The sequence below is a fragment of the Dromaius novaehollandiae genome, chromosome 17, assembly GCF_036370855.1.
Source record: "Dromaius novaehollandiae isolate bDroNov1 chromosome 17, bDroNov1.hap1, whole genome shotgun sequence".
Taxonomy (NCBI): Eukaryota; Metazoa; Chordata; class Aves; order Casuariiformes; family Dromaiidae; genus Dromaius; species Dromaius novaehollandiae.
Genome location: NC_088114.1, coordinates 16191628 through 16205845, shown reverse-complemented (window position 1 = coordinate 16205845; position 14218 = coordinate 16191628). Strand labels below are relative to the sequence as shown.

General features: G+C 54.4%; 2 protein-coding genes across 5 annotated transcripts in view; both read right to left on the bottom strand.

Moving 5' to 3' along the window:
- Window positions 1-507: 507 nt before the first annotated feature.
- Window positions 508-3609, bottom strand: LOC112987151 (transmembrane protein 17B-like). Of its 2 annotated transcripts, XM_064522369.1 has the most exons (4): window positions 2824-3609; window positions 2312-2415; window positions 1773-1886; window positions 508-905 (listed from the first exon to the last, which is right to left on the bottom strand). In XM_064522369.1, the coding sequence occupies exons 1-4, from the start codon at window positions 2939-2941 to the stop codon at window positions 612-614; spliced, it is 630 nt and encodes a 209-aa protein (XP_064378439.1). In that variant the 5' UTR covers window positions 2942-3609; the 3' UTR covers window positions 508-611. The 2 variants fall into 2 exon arrangements, with proteins under 2 accessions (XP_064378439.1, XP_064378438.1); XM_064522368.1 differs by lacking the exon at window positions 508-905 and having other exon boundaries at window positions 1327-1886.
- A 514-nt stretch (window positions 3610-4123) lies between these two features.
- Window positions 4124-14218, bottom strand: part of AIFM3 (apoptosis inducing factor mitochondria associated 3) — a 77604-nt gene continuing 67509 nt past the window's right edge. For 2 of the 3 annotated variants that reach the window (XM_064522363.1, XM_064522365.1), the window contains 2 exons: window positions 13579-13683; window positions 4124-10849 (listed from right to left, as the gene is read on the bottom strand). In XM_064522363.1, coding sequence (XP_064378433.1) covers window positions 10810-10849; window positions 13579-13683 — 145 coding nt within the window. In that variant the 3' untranslated portion in view covers window positions 4124-10809. Of the gene's footprint in view, window positions 10850-11556; window positions 11578-13578; window positions 13684-14218 lie in introns of all 3 variants that reach the window. The other variant, XM_064522364.1, reaches the window with a different exon arrangement.

Sequence of the window (14218 nt, the reverse complement as noted above, 5' to 3'; positions counted from 1 at the left end):
TTTTGCTTGTAACACTCCAAGTGTTCAAGCATACCCCTGCCAGCCTCTGGGTCTGATCCCGTGCTCTGCTCAGACAGGGTTTGAGAGCTGAGCTTAGGATGGTGGCCCTGGGCTGGTACTTGCTTGCAGAGGGGAGCCCAGTGGCTCCTACCCTGGCTTGGTTCCTGCATCCTTCTAGGATCCACACTCCCTGAGGACAAACATAGCCCCCAAGAGAGCCTGAGCACCTCAGAGGCTCTTAACTCTCTGTACCCACTGACACTTGCCACAGCAGCAGATGTCCTGCTGCGGGATAAGGGCTTAGTTCCCCCTACATACTGAGCACCCAGGCTCATCTGCCCCACAGACATGGGTAGGCCCCAAGTCAGCACCTTCAGGTGCTGCTAAAAAGCAGGGAAGGGACAGGCCAGTTCAGTGCTTGCACTTGTGATTTCAGCCTGTGTCCAGGGAAACCCACAAGTCCCAGGGCTGCCCTGCTGGAAAAGACAGTACATGGAAATGCGCCAGAGATCTTAGAGCGCTGTTTAATGCTCCTTGCTCTTGAGAGGTCCTTGAGCTGCTGAGGCCGCCTTAGCAGTGTGATTCTGCCCCATCCTACAGAAGGACTGTTCCTAGAGCATCATCTTCTCCTTGGCCTCCTGGCTTCCTGCTCCTTTCTGCCTCGGGTGTCGTGACTTGTCTCCATCCTTGAACTGCTGCAGGTAGAACTGTGTCGCAAGCTGCTTGGTCATGGCCTTCAGCGCAAAGAAGGCCGCCGGGATCTCAGAGGCCAGGAATGCTAGGTAAAGGATGTGGACAGCTGTCTCCAGGGGCAGCCGGATGATGTTGTTGTCCGTGAGCAGGAAAAGCAGGAGGGGGAGCTGGATCAGGAACGAGAGGAGGAGGAACCCAGCGAGCTCAGGCACCTGTGTAAGCAGAGGCTGCTGAAGGGAGGACCCAAATGCCCTCTGTCGGGCACCACCCCAGGAACCCAAGCTCAGGAGATGGAAGTGTGAGGCAGGGTGCTGAGCACTGTCTGGAGAATGGGACATGCGCCTGGCAGCAGAGGCTGCCTGGGCCAGCTTCAGCTGCGCTGCCAGGGCCCTGGCTCTGCTGCTGGTAGGCAGCAAGGCCTTCATGAGTGGCCAGCACTTGCTGGCTGTGATGTCCAGCTAATGTGCTCTGCAGTGTGACCAAGCCCTGCTCTGCTTCTGTGGGGTTGAGCCCCTCTTGGGGTCTGTTTTCCAACCCAACCAGCCAGGAAACTGTCCCCAGATATTGGCTATCCAGCAACATACTGTTCCTACTACAGCTGCCAGACTGGGAGGCAGAGGGGACTTCTCTGTACGGGGGCTGTGGTAGAGGCGGGAAAGGGCTAGCAGCCCCAGGAATACCCTGCTGCAGTCCCTGGATGAGATGTTCTGCCAGACTCAGCATCTGTGTCCCAGGGCTGTCCACCTTGACCTAGGAGCTATGCTCAAGCGAGGTCAGGTGCTGCAAAGTCCAGCGCTGGAGAGGGGCACACTCACAGCATGGGGAGGGGTAAAGCAGGAGGGTGAGCTGGTCCCCTTTGTCCCCTGCCTCCAGGTCCTGACCGTGCCTGTGTTTCCCTCCTTGGAGAGCACCAGGCGGGTCCCAAGCAGGGAGTGAAGGTGACAGTAGCGTAAGCCCAGGCAAAGGGGACATACAGAGTAGCCACAGCTTCTCCCCCAGCACAGTCTACCCCATGCCGCCCATCTCCTGTCGTGCTGAGCACAGGGACCATGCTGGAGCGGCATGGAGCTGGCTCTTACCTTCTCCTGCAGGTTCCCTATGTAGCCCAGGTAGAGGCGGAAGCCCTCAGCCAGCGAGAGGATGAGGAAGGCAGCAGCCAGGAGCAGCTGGTAGTACCGGGGCAGCAGGCTGTACTGCAACAGGGTGGCAAGTGAGAGCACGGCCTCGTGCCAGCCTGCCCCAACCGCTGCGCCCTGTGCCCTGCACCCCAGGCTCCTGCTTTGCCCTGGTGCCCAGCCCTGCAGGCTCTGCTCTGCCCTGGCCTCCCAGTTTAACTTTCCTTCACTGGAAAGATAGAAGAGGTTGTCCTCATGTGCGAGGATTTCCATTTCTCTGAGTGGCAGGTGATCCATCCCATGCTGTGGAAAATGGGGCACTGTAGTCACGATTGTAAGTGTGCGGGGGAACCTGTTACTTTTGAAAAATGGTCCCCCGCTCCCCTGTTTAACATGGCCCCTTTGGTCCAGCCCCTCTGCACTGCCCTGCAAGGCAGAGCAGGTGGAGGCTTGCCTCCCTGCCCCAGCAGGACTGTCCCCACCCCGAGCCCCACAGAGCGTACCTTCAGCTGGAGCATCGTCCCCTCAGCCAGGCACCAGAACGGGAAGTAGCAGACATTGAAGTACAGCATCATCTGGAGGGGCAGGCTGGCCAGCACCTCGCGGGCTAGGCAGGGGGAAGGCAGGAGTGGGCAGATCTCCCTGGCACCGCCCAAGGCCTCGTCCTCCACAGGGAGACCCTGCCTCATGGCTTGCCGAGGAAGAGAGATGGCTCTGGCCATGCTGGTGAGGCTGCAGCAGCTCTGGAGGAGCTTTGGCCATAGGGCAGCCTGGCAGGGCCCAAAGCCAGCACAGGGGACACCCTGTACCTTGCAAAAACTGCTGTTTGCAGCAAATGCATTTATTTTTGCTCTTACCCATCACTGGGTGGGTGCAGGGGACCCATCTCCCCTGGCCTGGAGGCACCTGCCTGCTTTTTTGAGCCAAGCAGGCTTGCAGTGATGAAGCAACAGCAAAAAAACAAATATCCCCCCCCCCCCGCCCCGCACATCCAAGCCTTCTTCTGGCACAATACCTGGGTGGTAGATCTGGGCAGATCCGCTGTCCCGGGTCTTGTTGTTGATGAACAGGGAGCCGCTGAGAGTCGTCAAGCCCCAGCGGATGTTGCGGGGCAGAGGCGTGTGCGCAGCCATGGTTAGCAGCTGAGCTCTGCTCACCCCCAGCCTGGCTCAGATGGGATTAGCCAGAAGGTGATTAATTAAATGACAAGGCGGGCTAATGCGTGGGGCCACCCAGCCATTGGCTCCTAAGGGACAAGGCTGCTGGGAGCTGGGAGGAACACACAGAGACCAGAAAGCCTTTGGCTGGGACACCAAGCTCATGCTGCCAGTGCACATACGGCTGCTTTCGGGGGAGCAGTGTCCACCCCAGACGGCCTTCTCTTGCCAGCCGATTTAACTGCCACGGGCTGAGCTGGCCCTGTGGTGACTGGCTCGTCTGTGCTGTGGGGCTGGTGCTGGGAGGAATGGGGTGTGTGTGCTGTGCTGACGTGACCGCCCTGGGCAAGGACAGCCCGAGGGAACTTCTGCAGCATCTCAGGGGTTTATTCCCTACTGACCGCAGCCCATACCTTCCACAGACCTGGTGTCCATGGAGAAGTGCTCAAGCTGAATTCCTACCATTCCCTATCCAGAGGGGCCTCCAGGCCAAGACATAACATGGATAATAGCTAATAAATTTGGTTAGGGGCTGTTGAGATTTATGCACCTGACTGGCTAGAGCAGAAAGCAGTGGGAGTGGGCAGGCCCTAGCAGTACTGCCACTAGGGCTGGTGTGTGGGACCAGCACGCTGCCCCTATAACCTCGTAACTCCCTGAAGGGCAGTGTTTAACCAGCTAACAAATACATTCATTGGTTTTCCTGGTGCCTCTAATGATGAGGAGGGAAAAGGTCCCTCTTTTCTAACACCTCTGCCAGTTGCTAACTTGTTTCCCCAAAAGTGTTGTCTCTATGGGATGTGCTACGCATTGAGTTGCTCTCTGTGCAAGACGGCAGGTTTCTCATGTGGGGATTCCTGCAGGCAGCCCCAGATGCTGGGGCTGATACACAAAAAACTGGTTGCTGTTTTAACTCTAGTGGTTCAGTCCAGTATTCCTTTCTCTGCCTTCTGCTTGCAGTGCCTTAGGATGGCAGCATGGCACCTAACCTTGCCCTGCGTTGTAGAGGGGTACTCTGCATCCCTCACTGAATGGGTTTTGGCTGAGCATCCCTTCGTGCAAGATCCACTCTGATCCCACCCCCTCTGGCAGGAAAACAGCAGGACACAAGGTTTGGGCAAGGGACCAAACAGGGAAATAAACTGCAGCAGCACCAAGTTGGGTAAGTGGCCTTTATTTCCAAGGAGAGAGCTCCCATTCACCCATGCAGGAGCTACACGGATACGCAGAGTCTCTGCTCCGTGGGGAGGGAGCGCAGCGTGTTGCACCAGCTCCTCCATCACTGTGATGGAGACAGGGCAGTGTCTTCTCCCCGCGCACCCTCTGCCACAGCAATCAGCTCCTGCGCACCCTCTCCCGCCGCCCTACACCCTGTGCTCCATCAGGGGGACAAGGCTGCATTTTAATCAGTGTAATTATTGCTTACTTAAAAATCCCTGACTGGACTGTGAGGACGCCCGGGAGGGGACGGCACGTGCCAGGGCCCCCGGGTGCATGCACGCCCTACGTCTAGCCCCTCTCTCACGCCCTCTACCCTGCTACCTCCTGCAGAAGCCGCTTTCAGGGTGACCAAGCGGGGAAGTGCTGGGGGGCTGGATCATGCAGGGGGCAGGTCAGCAGCCGTGCAGCTCACCCGGGGGGGTGCAGGGGTCTGCTTTGACCCGCGGGGCTGATGCTGGCCCTGCCTGAAGAGGCGGAAGGGCAGGAGGAGCGGGCGGGAGGGATTTGCCGTGCAGTGCTGAGCCAGCGCCGGGGCACGTGCAGCCCGCGAGGGAGGGAGCACCCCCAGCTGCACCTTGCTCTAGCGCTCACCTTCCCGCTGCGTCACTGGCAGGCCCTGCCCGCGTTCCTGGCCCTGGGGACCTGGGCCGCCCCGCAGGACAAAAAACCAAGAGTTCACCGAGTCCAAAAGAGCCCTTTGGGCTGCTCTGGAGAAAGTCACTATGTGGCAAGGCCATCTGTGTTTAATCACAACTGGGGATGCTGTTTTGCCAGAACCCATGTTTTCAGCAGACAACTGTTTCAGTGGTGACATTGAGGTGACAGTGACAGAAATAGGAAGTCTCAAAGTTCCCAGACACACAGAGCATTTCAACCCTCAGTGCTCTTCACCGTGAACTTCCCAGCTAACAGGCCTTTCTGTCGAAGCCAGGGGGCCCAGCCCTCCTCCAGGGCCTCACAGGTCTCCCACGCAGCTCTGCTCAGCACCACCGCTCCCACCGAGGGGCATCCTCAGGCCCTAGCCATGCTAAGGGAGTTGCCCCCGGGGCAGGTACCTGGGAAAGGCGAGGGGAGAAGCTATGTGTGAGGAGGTGATTTAGCCAGAAGTGAACTGCAGGGAAAGGAGACGATTCTTTATGGTCTTCACAGCTCGTCCTACTCAATAGGCATCTCCTCTTCTCATCATCCTCAGACTCCAGCTCTGCCCAGAAGGGGTCTCAGACAGACCAGCTGCTGATGTAGCCTGTGTCTAGGTCTTCTACAACAAATACTGAGAAAGAATGTTTTAAACGTGGCCCTTAAGGGCCTGGGACCGTCAAGTGACATGATAACAAAATAAAAGGAGGATTCTTCTTTTTGATAAAAGCCAAAATCAAGCTGTGGGCTCATTGCCACAGGATGCTGAGAAGTTAGAGGGGCTCGAAACATGATTGGAGCAATTCATGATGGGGAGAAGTCCATCAGGGGCTTCTAAGCACAAAGACACAATCTGTATATCGAGACAGTTCCTAAGCTGTGAGTACAGCCCAGGATAATGCATATGTGGCCTGTTTCTCAGCCCCTTCCCCGAGTATCTGCGACTGGCCAGTGCTGAAGATATCACAGTGTGGCCCTGTGCCCCAGCTCTGGCCAGCCTCTCTCCTGCTCTTACATTATCAGTGGGGGGAAAAAAAAAATCTATTCTAAGCAGATTTCACAGGAAATCTAACCGGATATGGAAAAAATACATCCTGCTGTAAATGTTGCTCTGTTATTGGATAAGGATGGAAGGATGGTGAGCTAATCAGGGATGATGAACTAGCAGAAAGATCCACTAGGTCCTTCTAGTCTATATTTGGGAATGTCTGGACAGAACATCCAGAGATTGCACTGGCAAGGAAATAATCTCTACTGCATTAGGGAGGATATTCAACAACAACTAGTAATGCTAACCACCTCGAAACCTCTGAACTGGCACCAAAGAGACTTGTCTGGAGACTGTTGTTCAGTGAACTCCAATGCATTAAAAGGCAGTGCTCATCCAAGCAACTTGTTTATAACAAAACTGAAAGCAAGGTCAGATATTTATGGACAAACACTGCAAGTCATACTTAAAGTCTGGGAAACCGCCCTCTGAGAAGCAGCGAATCTTAACAAAGGCTTAGGGCATTAGGGAACTAAAATAAACATATTGCCTAGCGCAATGCCATAGCTAAAAGTCTAGAAGGGTTCTTGGAGGTACAGGAAGGAAACCCGTGCTGAGAGCAGGAGGGGAGCACAGTGGGCACTGCTGCGTGGGTCCAGCTAGTTCACAGGCTGAGGTGCAGACAGGAAGCCAAGGCATGGACAAAGCAGAGCATCTGCAGAGCAGGACTTGGTGGAGAGCTCAGAGTCTGTGGAAAGCTCAGGGCCTGTGGGCACCATGTCTGTGTGTGAACAGAGGGTGCATCTATGGCAGACAAACAACCCAGAAAATACCTGGGCACCTTGGCTAAAGCTAAATATGATGGGGAAAAACACCTGGGGAAGCTTGTTTCTCAGGGAATGAACCATTTTTGAGGGTCTGGCCACAAGCTGGGGATGGACCCAGAACACAAATGCGTGGCAGAACAACTGGCACATGGTAGGAGGATCTCTAATAAGCTGTATGTGCATCAAAAGGGTTTAGCCTGAGGCTAATGTTGCTCATTTCCAGCAGGAACAAGCAGTTTCACAAAATGATCTGGAAACTTTCTGGGCTGGCATGGGAGGTTACAAGAAGTGCCTGGAGAGGTCACACAAAATGAGACAGGAAATCCTGTGCTTTGCTGTGGCCAGTTTTGCCTCAGTGCAGCAGGACACACTCACTAGGGGCTAACTGCTTGCTCAAGTCCAACACAGCCCCATGCCAGGCAGGGGACAGTGGAGGCCAGTCCATGGAGAGTGACTGATCGGTGCTAGGAGTCCCAGCTCCAGGAAGCAGCTCTGGCCACGATTTGGCATGTATCTTTAGGAAAGCTGGAGGTGATGTCTTGGGTTTCTCATATCACAGAGTAGTATTCTCAGCTCTGTCAGTAACAGTCCATCTGTAAAAAGGGGAATGGGACACTCCCCTGACTGTGGGCCATAAGACATGACCTGAGGTCCTTTCTCAACCACTGCACAGTCTCCAGCCCAGAGAATATGAGGGTGATACCTCCTGCATGCTGTCTCATGCCACCACTGAAGATGAGGCCCCAGCAGAGGCGGAGGACTCAAAGGAGACACTCCTGAAACAAAACATCTGATCTGGCCTTGCTCATCTGTCTACAAAGACTCGCACAAAGGATGCCAGGTCTTTGGGTGGCCAGGACATTAGGGGCATTGCAAAAGCTCAGCTAAGCTCCCATCCCATGTAGGTGCAGCCTGGGAGGGCTGGGGTAGTGCACAGTGAGTTAGGACCTGCCAGCCTTATTCAGAGTGGAAGAAATGCTGGCCCCATAGAGAAAAAAATCACAAAGCACAGCCAGGAGTGCTGCACTGTGGCACAGTCACGCCTTCCTCAGCCACTCTAATTAGTCAAAGGTGTAATACAAAACACGCGATAAAAGACTTCAGGTAGATATGAGATCACCGGCATTTCAAAGAGCTTTGCACAGAGCCCCACGCTATGGAAGACACTAGCTTGTCACAGACTGAGCAACAAATTATGACAGACAATAGAGAGAAGAAGAAATCATCAGCCTTTATCTCATGTACAAAGGTGAAGAGCACATGTAGCAGGCTGTGCTAGGGCCACTGCCAGCACACAGTTTGGGAAGGCAGGAACAGAGCAATAGGAGATGCTAAGGATAACATCAAATGCTGTTGGCTGGCCAAGAGCAGAGAAAACTAAGAGGGTCTCAGAAGGATTTAAGCAGCATGATGGCAAGTGGAAGCTGGTGCTGACAAGTCAGAGGAAGAAATTACTCAAATGATGCTTGCAGGCTTTCCTTAAGCCAAGAAAACGCCTGCCTTTGGGCTAACCGGAGGATGTGCCTAAGTCCCCTTGACTGCAGCTGTCCTCACATTGCTCCACAGCCTGGGCAGCCTCCCCAGCAGGCAGCTCTCCTCTGTCCCAGGGACAAGAAGCTAAAGCTACAGCAGGAGCTCCAGGTGGTAACACTGCACGGTGTCCCTGGTGTCCCCAGAGAGCAAACGCGCACAGCCAGGTATCTTAGAGAGCAGCTTCTGAGGGAGGAGCTGCCGAAGCAGAATCGGAGCATCCCACCCTGCAAGACACACGCAGGACGTGAACTCACAGCTCCACAACACACAACGTGTGTGCAAAGAGTAGGGGGAGCAGGCCAGATGGCTGCCTCACCACTGTGCAGCGTGAAAGGCTCTGGTTCCTCCCACGAGGTTGTTTTGGCGGCCTCAGCCCTGCTGCCCCATAGCATTAGGAATAGGGCAGCCCCAGCCCTGGGAAATCCAGAGAAACCAGAGGGCCCTCACCAGTGCTGCAGTGGGAAGAGGGCAATCTACATTTGCACCTTGGGGCCTAAAGTAAGTTTACGTCCCTTTGTGGATCCAGCATTTGCTGATACGTCACAGTTCATTATAAAGACCCTGTTCATCACCATGAAGAGTGCTGAGGAGAGTAAGGCTGAAGCTGAGCATGCTGTGAATCCCAGGTACATCCCTGCCTACAATCACTTCTGGTTACACTGCCTGGGAGAAGTCTTGCAGTGAAAACATAAGAGACCAACGGGAAGCATGACAAATAACTGGCAACATTTCTATCCAAGCAAAAATCATGAAGTCTGGAAATAAATAAGGATGAGCTAGACAGAGGATACAAATGGACACCCTTCACAGAAGAGGAATGGACATCACACAGCTGACCTACAGACCTCCTTGCCAAAAGGCATTACCGATGCCTTACTCCAGGTAAAAAATAACTGATAAGGAACAAACTTCTGAGGACAGAACATCGGGCGCTGTCCAAGGGGGTTCTCCTACTGCTCCCAGGCCCTGCTGGGCGGGAGGAGACAGGGCTTGGGACTGGCCAGACCCACTTCTGAGCTAGTGGCAAGGCCTTTCTTCTGGTAAGGGACAGAAAATTTGACAGCAGAGCACTGACATGGAAAGCTGAGATAAGAAATGCAGACTTGTCACTAGGTGACAGGAAGAATAAGTGACGAATGACAGCAGACAGCCAGAAATACTCCTCCAGTCACTATTCTGCTATTTTTGCTTGAGCAACATTTCAGCAGCATGGCTGATTATTCAGTGATCTTTAGGAAGAGAGCAATTATGAGGCTGGTTTGAAGGACAGACACCAACCCCATGAGCTGCAGTCCCGCAGCGTAGCTTGGTAACACTCCTCCTTGGGCGCTCCACAGAGCACTGGCTCTGCATCCCAAGGCCTGGCAATGATGCCCAAGATCCCAGGGTGCTTGTAGGACTGCTCTGCTGTCAGAAGCAGCAAAATGAAAGCCCGAAATGCACAAGCATAAATGAGGTCAGTCTGGGGCCAGAGAGAACTGGGGGAGACTGACAATTGCTGGTGTGCGTAAGTAGAGTGAGATGGTGTGGCTCGGTGATAAAGCCCCTGGACAGGGCTCTGGGATGGTGACACAGAGCCATGGAGAGGCCATATGATGAACTGCTGGAGGCCTCAGCTTAGGCAGGGACTCGTCTTCACTGGGAAATGATGGGAGCTAGATGGGAAGAGTAGTCCAGAGCTGCTCAGGGCCTTTTCCATCAGACCCCTTGAAAAACCTGGCAAAGTCTCCACAAATCTTGAGAAAGAATTCCACAGCATGTTGGCATGAAGCATAGTGGGATGTACTGGAGCCACATGTGAGGGAGCATAAGTGTAGGGAAATATAAACATGGGCTTTACGAAGGCTGGGGTAACCTGAGGCCACTCAGCATGACCGGTTGCACATCCCTCCTACCCCCCCAGCATGCTCCCAGCTCTGAGGGCTGGGTGGGAGGCTGTGGGGTGGGCTGGCATAGGGAGAGCTCTGTGTGTAGGAGTGCTGCAGGCAATGCAGTGTGCAGAAAGGGTCAGGATGCCCTGAGGGCATGCTCCACGGGGATGTGCTTGGAGCACAGTGGCAGGGGGACTTAGCTGGGAGCAAGGAGGATTTGGGAAGGAGATAATGTGCTTGAGAGCACGGACTGGTCACAGGAAGCAATGAAAGGCACTAGTGCTAATTAAGGGAACAACAGATGTGCTTGGGGTAGAGGCTCTCATCACGCCATCCAGCATAACTGCTCTGCCTGGTTTCATAGGTCATTCCCAGGCAGAACAGCATGGAAGCAGGTACCTGCCTCCTCCCCTGGTGTCCCACAGTCAGAAGAGGTCACAGCGACACCTCATCAGCCATGCTGCACACATGCTTGCTGCGAATGTCAAAGCCCGTTGTCTCTATGGTCCTGCTTTCTTGTGTTCCCACAGGAGCTTCAAATGCAGAACCCCAGCAGAGGCGGCTGCTGGGATGGAGGAGCCAGCAGCTCTTTGCACGCAGACAGGAATTGCCGGGAAGGTAACTGCTCAGTGAAAGACACTGGGTTCATCCAAGTCTGAGAAGGGAAAGGACTCAGCTGCATTATTTGCATTTTGCCGTGGAACTTCAGGTGATCCCCATCTCCTCAAGGGCAAGTGCAGCATCAGGAGAGCGCAGCTGTATGCTGCGTTAGGAGCCTTTTCCAGTTAGCCAAGACATATCTCCAGTTCTAACAAAAAGACAAAACCAGAACTACTGTGAGATGTTTCCCAGCTTCGTTAGAGCGAGCTTAACCAACTCTATGCAGTGTGCTTTATGATCTGCCACCATCACAAGTCAGGGTGCTGTTCTGCTGCAGTGCTACCCTGCAGAACTGCAGCCGGGGCAGGGCAGCACCAAAGTCACACAGGCAAGGCAGCAGCCCCTTCCTCTGCCTGAGCTTGCAGCATGTTACTAAAACGGGCAAAAACATATGTGCGGACACTTGATTCCATTTAAAACTCAGTTCAGATAGTATTCATTTAACCTAAATCAACCCCTCCTGGCATTCAGCTCAAAATTCATGAAAAGCCACTGAACAGGAGGCATCTGCAGGGGTGAGTGAACTGGACTGAAGGCAGGCGCACGTTCCTGGCACAGCTGTGCACCAGCACCCTGCAGTGCGCCGTGACACCACGCCCGCCCCGGCACGGGACTCCTCCGGCGCTGCCCCGGGCCAGCGGAGCCACCGCCAGCCACGCCGTGCACTCCCCACCACAGCACCAGCGTCTAGGGGGGCTGCTCCGGTTCAGAAGAGAAACACTCAGCTAGAGCCAGTGATTCCGTGCAGGAATTAGAGACATTGCCCAATGGGGGGGGGGGGGGGGTGGGCACAGAGGCTGATTATGGCTGCACTCCTATCCTACCAACGTGCCCAGGACCCAAACCAGAACATACTTGCCATGACGGACAAACAGCCTAAAAGGTGTGAATGCAGCAGGAAATAGAGAAAGAAAAGACAGTTAGGATTAGGTGGTCTTGCTTCCCCCAGGCTTCCCAAATCATCAGGACCCCTTCCCTGGGCTCACGGCGGACTGGCTGCACCCCAGCAGCATGCGCCCCACCACAAAGGGCCGGCAGCTCTCTGCATCTGCTAGGCTGCCCACAACAGCAGCCTCCCTCCCACTCCCAAATCCCTCCCGTGCAGGGGCGGCCAGGACCATTTCATGAGTTATATGGGGGCGGTGGGGACAGGCCTCCCCCAGCCGCCCCATGGCTGGCCACCCCATGGGCCAGTGGCTGGGCATGTTTCCTAAATGTAGACGACTAGCCTTTAAGCTCCCGGTACTTCTCCCAGGTGGTACAGGCGTGTTGGAGCTGGGCTCACAGCTACCTGGGGCCCGGCAGTGCATCTATCCCGGGATTTTTTGAAAAGTTCTGTTTTTCCTGAAGCAGAACTATTTTTAACCTGTAAAAATTCTTTTGGGACAAGAACCCGCATTCCTCCCACAGCTCTAATTTCCACTCAAAAGGCTCCTTCCAGGATGTTATAATTTCCCCAGTGTCTACCTTTCAACACAACATTTTCTGCACCTGATCTCTGCACAGAGGTACATTCTTTTCTGCGAGAAGTCTTAAAAATGGAGAAAATGGAAAAAAAATTACTTTCCATATGAACTCCCCCTCCCTAAATACACTATTTTGTAAAGGTTTGACCATGACAGTCTGGCTCAGGAGCTGACATTATCCTAGGAGATAGGGGATCCTAGGGGACTGTCCTTTATGGGCTTCCTGCATCGGTGGGACTTTCTGTGGCATTACAGAGGCAGCATGTGGAGCCTGTTTGGTATTGCAGCTTGTAACAGCACAGAGGCCCTGAATGTGTGCATGCCAACCCCAGCCCCACTGTGCCAAGGCTCTCTAGGGAAGCGTAACAGGAAAAAAATCTCTGTTGCAATACCTTATAAACCAAATAGAAAGGCAGAGAAGGTGCAGGAGAAATGAAGACTTATTACTTCCATTTAGAAGGAAGGCAGAGGCATCCAGGGCAGCGTTCCCTGAACTGCGAGCTTTCCAGGCTCTGTTCTAGCCAACGAGTGCAAGTCTGGCACACGGACTGCAAATCTGGCACTTCCTCTACATGCCCTACCCCTGGGTGTCCAAGTACCTACTGGAGGCCCAGCATGGGGCTCTCAGCATCAGGTGATGCTGTCTGGGTGACAAGTCTGGTGGCAGTGAGCACAAGGCAAGCCCAGGATGCAACCATCCCATTTTGGCCTCCGCGTCTGTGCAATTCTCTCCCCTTCTCCATTCAGACCTGCACAATGTCCAGCCTCCTAGAGCTCCTGCCAAACCCTGTTTGGGGTGGGGGGGTCGATGTGTTTTTTTGTGACCATTTGTCACCTTATTTTCACAAGCCTGGAAGTATCATATAGACTAGCTACAAGAGGAACTCACTGTGGAACTCGCTGTTATCCATCTGATCTTTGCATCCAGGCCTGCATGTCTATCTATCAGGATCCCAAAGTTAAGGCCTAGAGTTGATCTTTAAGCCCCCGCTACCAGGATTTTTACACCGACAAACCACATCTGCCTCCATGGTATGGAGCAGGTTGCCATGCACAGGACTCGGGGCAGCTGGAGGGGCTTGCACAGAGTGCAGTGAATAGGAGGGATCTGGACCCCGATGCTGCTGTTCAAGACACTTTCTCTTTGCAAATTCTGTGTGTAAATGCAAGGGACAGCAAACCAGAAAGGGGCTGGGAGATAGCAAGTGGAGTGGAGGAGTGAGAGGGGCAGGCAGTGGGGCAGGAAGGGAGATGCAAGCGGGATGCGGAGTGGGGAGCAGCGGGAAGGAGCTGCCCAGGGCACTGTGGGGCCCTGCCCCAAGGTGCTCAGCCTTGCCCTGCAACCGCAACCGGTGTCTGGGCTCAGTCCTCAGTCTCAGCACTGCTGGCTCCCCACAGCGTGGCTACTTACTCTACATCACGCTTTCGGATGGTCCTGCCAGCAGCCAGGACCTCAGCCACCTTGGACACGATGGGATCGTAGTTCATGCTGGCCACAGCCACCACCTCGTCGCTCCTAGAGCCGGGCAGAGCAGAGCGGTTAGGGTAGCCCCAGGTGGCCACTTCTCCCTTACCCAAAAAGCAACATGCTGGAGAGAAGTGGGAAGCAGAGAGAAAAGACCACTGCTCCAGGGTCAGGACCCATCCAGAAGCATGAGCACTGCTGTGATTACTCTAGTGGCGTGGAACAAGGGATGGGAGAGGGCCCTGAGCCCTCGTCCCGGACCTGCCCCGTTGTGTTCTCACTGGTGTTTGTGTGCCAGCACGGGGCAGTGAAATGGAGCCAGCTCTGAGCACTCTGGTACCTGCAGGCAAACAGCAGAAAAAGTGGACTGGGTGGCAGACAAAAGCATGGATGTTAGGGAAGATGCCTAGTGGTTACTGTCATTTGTGCAGACAATCCCTGCATGGCCCTGTGCTAAGGGAGCAGATAACCGGGCATTAGGAATTTTCCTGTGTGACACTCAGTTGCATTGCTCCACAACCCTTTCCTGATCCACTCCTCTGAAACAGGCCTCTCTGCGGAGTGCCCACCTCCGAGCCTGTGTCCA